General features: G+C 37.8%; 1 protein-coding gene and 1 long non-coding RNA gene across 2 annotated transcripts; both read left to right on the top strand.

Annotated features, from left to right (window-relative positions):
* Positions 1 to 286: 286 nt before the first annotated feature.
* LOC115418816 (uncharacterized) lies at positions 287 to 1,612 on the top strand. The gene is made up of 2 exons (XR_003935362.1): positions 287 to 480; positions 618 to 1,612. It is a non-coding gene; the product is annotated as an uncharacterized LOC115418816 (long non-coding RNA).
* Positions 1,613 to 5,047: 3,435 nt separating this feature from the next.
* On the top strand, positions 5,048 to 6,571 carry gpr25 (G protein-coupled receptor 25). The gene has a single exon (XM_030133303.1). The coding sequence runs from the start codon at positions 5,397 to 5,399 to the stop codon at positions 6,501 to 6,503; it is 1,107 nt and encodes a 368-aa protein (XP_029989163.1). The 5' UTR covers positions 5,048 to 5,396; the 3' UTR covers positions 6,504 to 6,571.
* The last annotated feature ends 469 nt before the right edge of the window (positions 6,572 to 7,040 follow it).

Genomic DNA, 7,040 nt, shown 5'->3' with positions numbered 1-7,040 from the left:
TGCGTGCGTGTGCGTGTGACCCCCCCTCCACATGTCTAACAACAATTACCCTGACGCATACCACCCTTACTCCCCTCAAATAAAAACAGAGTAAAAGGAAAAGAGAAATCATCCACTGTTGAAGTGCTTTACGAGATCCTTCTTTAAACAGAAAAAAGGACCAAGTATCCATGGGAATCTTAGCAAGTTAGGGAGGCCTTTCTCCCTTCCTCTCATCCGCTCTCCCCCGCTGCACCCATGGACCAATGCGATTGTTTATTTTCTCCTATTGAGGCTGCTCCATTCACTGGCTCTCACATTTACTCTGCTCAATTGGAGTGAGACAGCACTTATTCGAGGAGAGGAATGTAGCGTTCCACTGACAGAGCAGCAAGAATGCAGAAGAAATCATTAAAACTTTTTAAAGGAAAAGGTACAGCTGAGCATGAGGGAGAACGACATCAAACCGAACAATGCCGGCTGACAGGATTTTCTGCTGTGGTGAGTATATCCACACATCACCTTGACACTACAAAGTAAAGAAGTGTTTGAATAAAGCACAATGCTAGAAAGTGGAGCAGGGATCCCATAAGGAGGTCATTCATTCTGTGTGCTTTCTTAACTGAAACTCCCCACAGAACAATGAAGCGTTCTCCAGCCTCCACAACCGGTTCTTGTAAGATGTGGTCTGTCCTCCAACCTCAGCCTTCCCACAATATCTGTGAGAGCTGACGTCTCCTGAAGGCCATCCAGGTTGGAGGAGGCAGTTATGATGACGCTCTCAGTGTTCGTCACCACCAAAGCCTCCTCTGTATCCTGTCTAGTGTATTTGTAAGTGTATTTGTTGATTTGTTCAGACCCTCAGTCGACTCTCTGAGGTCCATGATCGCAAAATAGATCATCAAAGCATACATGAAACCTAGGACAACAATCATCTAAACCCGGGTTGAATGGATGATATTTACTGAGTTTAAATTGTCAGCTTAAACACTTCAGTTTTACTCATTTTGAACGTATGAATGAATTTTAACGGTCCTGCCTGTAGATTTCTGAAATGTTGCACTGTTTGTCTAATATTTGTCCTGTTCTGACCATAAACCACAAATAATCTAACACTAACATTAAAGAGGACAAGTGAGGACATCATGAAATCAGAGACCTTTCAGGTTTTATTATGACATTTTCATGTTAAGTCACGTATAATTCAAAACCGCAGTCTATAAGCACATCAGAAATAAAGATTTGACATTTATTCACCAGTTATAGATTTTTTGCTCCAATTTTACATTTTATGTGTCCAATTTTAGAAGTCAGGTGGATTTCTATGTTTCTTAAAGGTAGGGATTGTAAGAAATGGAAGATGCTGTGAATGGGTGAGAAATTATATTTAATATTCACTTGATAAACATGTGTGATGATATATATGTTCTGTACAAGTGATTATGTATTTAATCAAGACATCATGTATTAATTAGTAAGAAAAGGAATGAGGTGTATTGCTGCTTTCTTTATTTTAGAGGAAACTTGGGGTAAATCCTTATGTTTACCTTAAAACTGACCTTGTCCTGGACTAATTGAAGTCTATTGAAGCATTTCTCATCAGCAGCTGAAAAACTCCAAATAAGATAACTCTCATAAACTAATTACATGTTAAGAAATGGAGAGACAGAACAAGACTTTCTGGCAAAAACTTAACTCAATCTGCTATCTGATTACGACAAATCATATTGCTGACACTGGCACCGCTACATTTCTGATTAAAAAAATATGCAGAAATGCATCATTACCATGTGCAGAAGTTTCAGGTTATCTCAGCCTGGTTTCAGTGGTGACAGGGTTTTACATCAGCTTTATCTATGTATCACACATGTATTGCCAGCTTTAAAAAAAAAAAAAAAAAACATTTAATCAGCACAATGCCCTTTAAACATCCTGCAGTTTGTTCTGTCCTTACAAGGCTATATTCTTGCGAACACTTCCTTTTTGATACCTTTGCATTATTCTTTTAGGTTTTCCAGATTTAACAGCATCCACAATACATTAGCAATAAATGAAGAGGGATGTATTCATTTTATCAAAGGACAAAATAGGATTGCATATTGCTAAAAACTGCAAACACTACTTACAGTGAGAGAACGATAGCACAGCTAGAACCTAGTATCTCCATCAACATATCAGGATGCTATAATTTGAATTTCCTGCAGCTTATATTTCATTGTTCTTGACTAAAACCTCATAAGCAAACACTTTTTTGTGCCAACTAGCACCAGCAAAAGCACAATCACACCATCTTCTCCAAGTTTATGGTTTATTTATGCTCCGCCCTATGATATAAATTGAATTGTGTTTAATAGCACTTCAGGTTTGATATCACATGCAAATTTGACACCTTGATGATAACTTATAGCAACACTAAAAAGGTGCTAATTAAGATGGACTCATTTAAGATGTTGGGGATTAAATTAACACAGTGAATTGAATGAAAACTCCATTGTGTTGCAGTGGACAAAGCTGTTCTGGGAAATCTTGTGCACATTGTGTTATTTATAATGTGTCTTGAACTGCTGGAGTGTCATTTCACACAGGCCAGCAGGTGTGACTGACTGATCATTCACACAAAATGGTCAATGCTAGTGTGGAGTATGGTGCAAGGAATATGCACTGAGTTCCAAAATACTGAACAAATGAAGGGTGTTATCTTTGTAGCATGGTTTTCCATCTATGTCAAGGAATAGAAATAAAGACTTTATTGCATTGTTATACACTGATGACACACTGGTCAGTAAAATAACCCAATATTAGGACATTGTTTTTTAACTACTTCAAATAAGGTGAAGCTTAGTTTTTATTATAGTCAGTACATCATGAACACCACAGCAGACATAATGTCCCTCAGTGGAAAATTCAACAACTTGTAAGAATGAACCTCATATTTTCCCAAATTCTGAAACATCATCTTAGCATCACTTCAGTGTGTGAGGGAGGAAGAGGCACTGGTTTGAATCCTCTCAGTGACTGATGGATGTGAATGAAACCATGTGGTAAGGCAGTTTACTTCCAGCTGCTCAGGGTCTGAAGCAAAGAAGTCTTTGCTTGTCCATGACCTTTATGACCTCAAGTGTCAAAGCTGAGTGAATATTGCCGAAAAAGACACTTCACAAGGAACTCAAGTTGATTTTTATATATTAATGGTTTACTGAATGCCGTTAAAGACAATGCACAACCTTAACCTCTTAAACTGTAGCCTTTCACAACAAAAACCTCATAATAAAGCTGTTTTAATGAAGTAGCTGCACAATTAACTAACAGTTGTGAAGGTTTAAGATGAGAGCAAAACTTACTTATATTTACCTTTCTCTGCAAATCATGCTGAGTTAGAAACAAAGAAAACAACTGCAAGTGATATAGAAGAAAGGTGTTAGGTAAAAAAAAAAATATATATATATATATATACATATATATATATATATATATATATATAGAGAGAGAGAGAGAGAGAGAGAGAGAGAGAGAGAGAGAGAGGACATTGAAGGCATGATGTGTTTTGCATATAGATATAAAATGAGTATGAAAATATCAATGTACTGAGAGCAACTGAAAAAGAATGGATGTGTTGAAAGATTTTAATGGTAAAAGACTACTGAATCTCAAGTTGCATTAAACTGCATTAAACCTCTCCTTGTGTGTGCTTTGACCCAGATACATGTTTGTACAGAAAAACACAGAAATGAGCATCAGAACTATTTCCTTTAGAGATGCAGTTCGCATTGAGGCAGAAGGGCACCATACCAAGGGTGACGGCTGCAGCAGAAAAAAACCCTAGTGTCAGCATTGGACATTGTAACTTCTTAACATTGGGCACTGATTTCAGTCTTCAACAGTACATTTTATGCAAAGATGGATTACAAATAACAAATAAGATTTCATTTATTTATTAAAAAAAAAACAAAAAAAACAAAGCAAAACTCTAATTTAAAAATTTAGAATTGGAAAAAGTCACAGGCTCCTTTTTGATGCTATTGTTTCATTTAATATCTAACATAAACTAGCATAATCTGTATGAACAAAGCATTACATTAATGATCTTAAAGGAAACAACAATCTCAAGTAAAATATCATTTAAAATCCTTACATCAGATTAGGTCATTGAATGTTAATAATTTGGCTAAAATAGTGACCCATCTGAGAGATTGAAAGATACCACATCTGTCTGAATGAATACAAAAAATATGATAACCAATATGATTAGCCAAATAAATAATCACATTCAATAAATACGTAAATAATAACTAATGTGTTTCTTTTTTGCACTGAGTGGTTCAGTGTGTCCATATTACTTACTTGGGTTCTTCATTAATGTCTCTAAATGGATTCATAACACATTGTTGTCCTTTTGGCATGGAAAAGCTCACCAATACTTTTCATTTGATACATATTTGTGATCCATTTCATTCAAAATGTCACTTATGCCCATCTACTTTTCAGTCCTCAAAAACCAGAAGTAAATCTTAACTGCCCCCTACTGGTCAAACATTTCTAATACACTACAATACAAGGAAACGACAATGCGACAAATAAAAAATGCATCAAATGATAGAAATCTGTCTTCCTTTGCTCTTAATATTATGCACTTGAATTAATCTGCAAAAGCAACACACATTTTATGAAAACTTTTCATGAAACACACATGTATGCATACATACGTATATGTTTGAACATGAATATCAGAATTTGTGCAAATTTTATGGAGTTCTGGTTTTAAATACAAATGCAAGTAAGAGTCCTGTATTTATTAATAATAATAATAATAAATTAAAAAAAAAAAACATTAAAAGCATGAATGTATATTAAAGTAAACTGCACTATTCACTTGAGAATAATAGTATGCAGCTGTGTTCACCTTTAATTTTGTTCAGATGATAATGACTGGGCTCATTTTTGTTCTATTTCTTTTTACTAAAATTAATATCCAAAATAACTAGTAACTTATTTTGATAAATCTGGTGGGTAAAAAAGTACATTCACGGGTAAAAAGTACAATATATGTAATATGTGTGAGATGTGGACAACTACAGTAGAAGTATCTAGGATTTTTATTATTATTATTTTTAATTTTTTTGTTTATTTATTCATTTATTTATTTTTTTAAGACATACTCACATTGTTTCACTGGTTACTGATTAATGTCCACACTGGGTTATTATTTCACATTAAGAAATATTTATTGTTTATGACTCAGTTCAGGAAGGAAGTGATGGCAGACGGTCAGAGGAGGCAGAGCTGAGAGCTGAGAAGCAGACAACAGAATTAGAATGCTGTTTTTCTCTGTGGTTTTTCGCTTGTAAATTCGAGAAGCTACTTGATGACATATCAGATAAACCACTGTGTAGAGTCTGTCTGTGGTCTTTGTTGTCAGAATGGACGCCTACACGCCTTACACAGATGATTATTATTATTACTACGGGGATAACACCACTGACTTTGTCCAGCTGAACATTTCGGACCCCCCAGACTGTCCTGGATCCCACCTCCACGGCTCTAACATCTACCTACCTGTGCTCTACTACCTCATCTTCTTCACTGGCTTCTTCGGTAACCTCTTCGTGATCTCAGTCGTGGGCAGCAAAGGCAAGAGGAGTGGACGTCTGGTGGACACGTTTGTGGTGAATCTGGCCCTGGCTGACCTGGTTTTCGTGCTCACCCTGCCTCTGTGGGCCATCTCCGCCAGTCAGAACGGCCTGTGGGACTTCGGGCGCATCAGTGACCTGCTGTGCAAACTCAGCAGCTTCATCATCGCAGTCAACCGCTTCTCCAACATCTTCTTCCTCACCTGCATGAGCGTGGACCGCTACCTGGCCGTGGTGAAGCTGATGGACTCCAGGTACCTCCGCAGCAGCAGGTGCATCCGTGCCACCTGTCTCGGAGTCTGGATCAGTTCTCTGCTCCTGGGCATCCCATCCCTGGTGTACCGCAAAGCCCAGCGCACCGAGGATGGCTTTTTCTGCCTGGAGGATGACACCTCGACCGTTTTCCTCGGCTTGGGTCTGGTCATGCCGCTGCTCACCTTCGTCCTCCCGGTGCTCATCATCATCCTCTGCTATGGCACCATCGTGGCGCACCTGAACAAGCATTGCGCAGCCAATCCCCGCGCGCAGGCCCGACGCAGACACTCTCTGAAGATGGTCCTCTCCATCATAGTGGCTTTTGTGGTGTCCTGGCTCCCATTTAACATCTTCAAGACCATCATCATCATGTCGCAGCTCTCAAACGCAGATCTGAGCTGTCTGACCTGGCAGAAGAACGGGCTCCTCATCTCCTGCTGCCTGGCCTTCTTCAACAGCTGCATAAATCCTGCCATCTACTTTTTTCTGGATCGTCACTTCAGACGGAGAGCAGAGTTCTTGTTCGCGACCTGCGTGGGAAAACCGAAGTTTCTGCAAAGCCACAACTCCTCTACTTCATTCACCAACAATGGCACCTCAGAAAGTTTTGGAGGGAGAAGTCAGCTCCAGGTGTTTGACTAGAAGGTTTGACAGAAGACTCACTATTTTCTGCAGCTTTATCTCTTGAGGGTTTCACAGTCACTCTTTATCCCATCAGCACCGAGAGATAGAAATCCGAAAATGACATAAGAGAGCCTTTTTAAAAAATAGCATGATGATAACTATTAATCACAAGAATCACAGAAATAAACATTCAGGGAAGCTCTTTATTTTTTCTTGACATTAATTTGCTGTTTATATTGCTTATCAAGAACCATTTAATACTTTTACACAATGACTCATATCTTTTACTGTGCATAGCTTAATCTGAGCCAAATAAAAAATGTGTACAAAACATGCATTTTTACATTTATATCCTCTTAAGACCAAGTAAAAGTTTTGCTTTTTTGCATTAAATAATTGCCACGATTGGAAGTGGCCTAATTTTGTTTTTGTTTTGTTGTTGTTGATTGTATTGTTTTTGTTTATAAGCTACTTTTTTATGGAATGTCCTTTTTTTGTTTTGTATTTTTTTCTTATGTAAAGCTGTGAAACCCTTGTCAACTACAGAAGACAAAA

Source organism: Sphaeramia orbicularis, chromosome 5 (genome assembly GCF_902148855.1).
Source record: "Sphaeramia orbicularis chromosome 5, fSphaOr1.1, whole genome shotgun sequence".
Lineage (NCBI taxonomy): Eukaryota > Metazoa > Chordata > Actinopteri > Kurtiformes > Apogonidae > Sphaeramia > Sphaeramia orbicularis.
Note: the sequence above shows the minus strand (reverse complement) of the source record. Positions and strands in the feature narration are given on the sequence as shown.

What these genes read in the sequence shown, in the direction of transcription:
- gpr25 (XM_030133303.1), top strand. Translation starts at nt 5,397, where the DNA reads ATGGACGCCTACACGCCTTACACAGATGATTATTATTATTACTACGGG.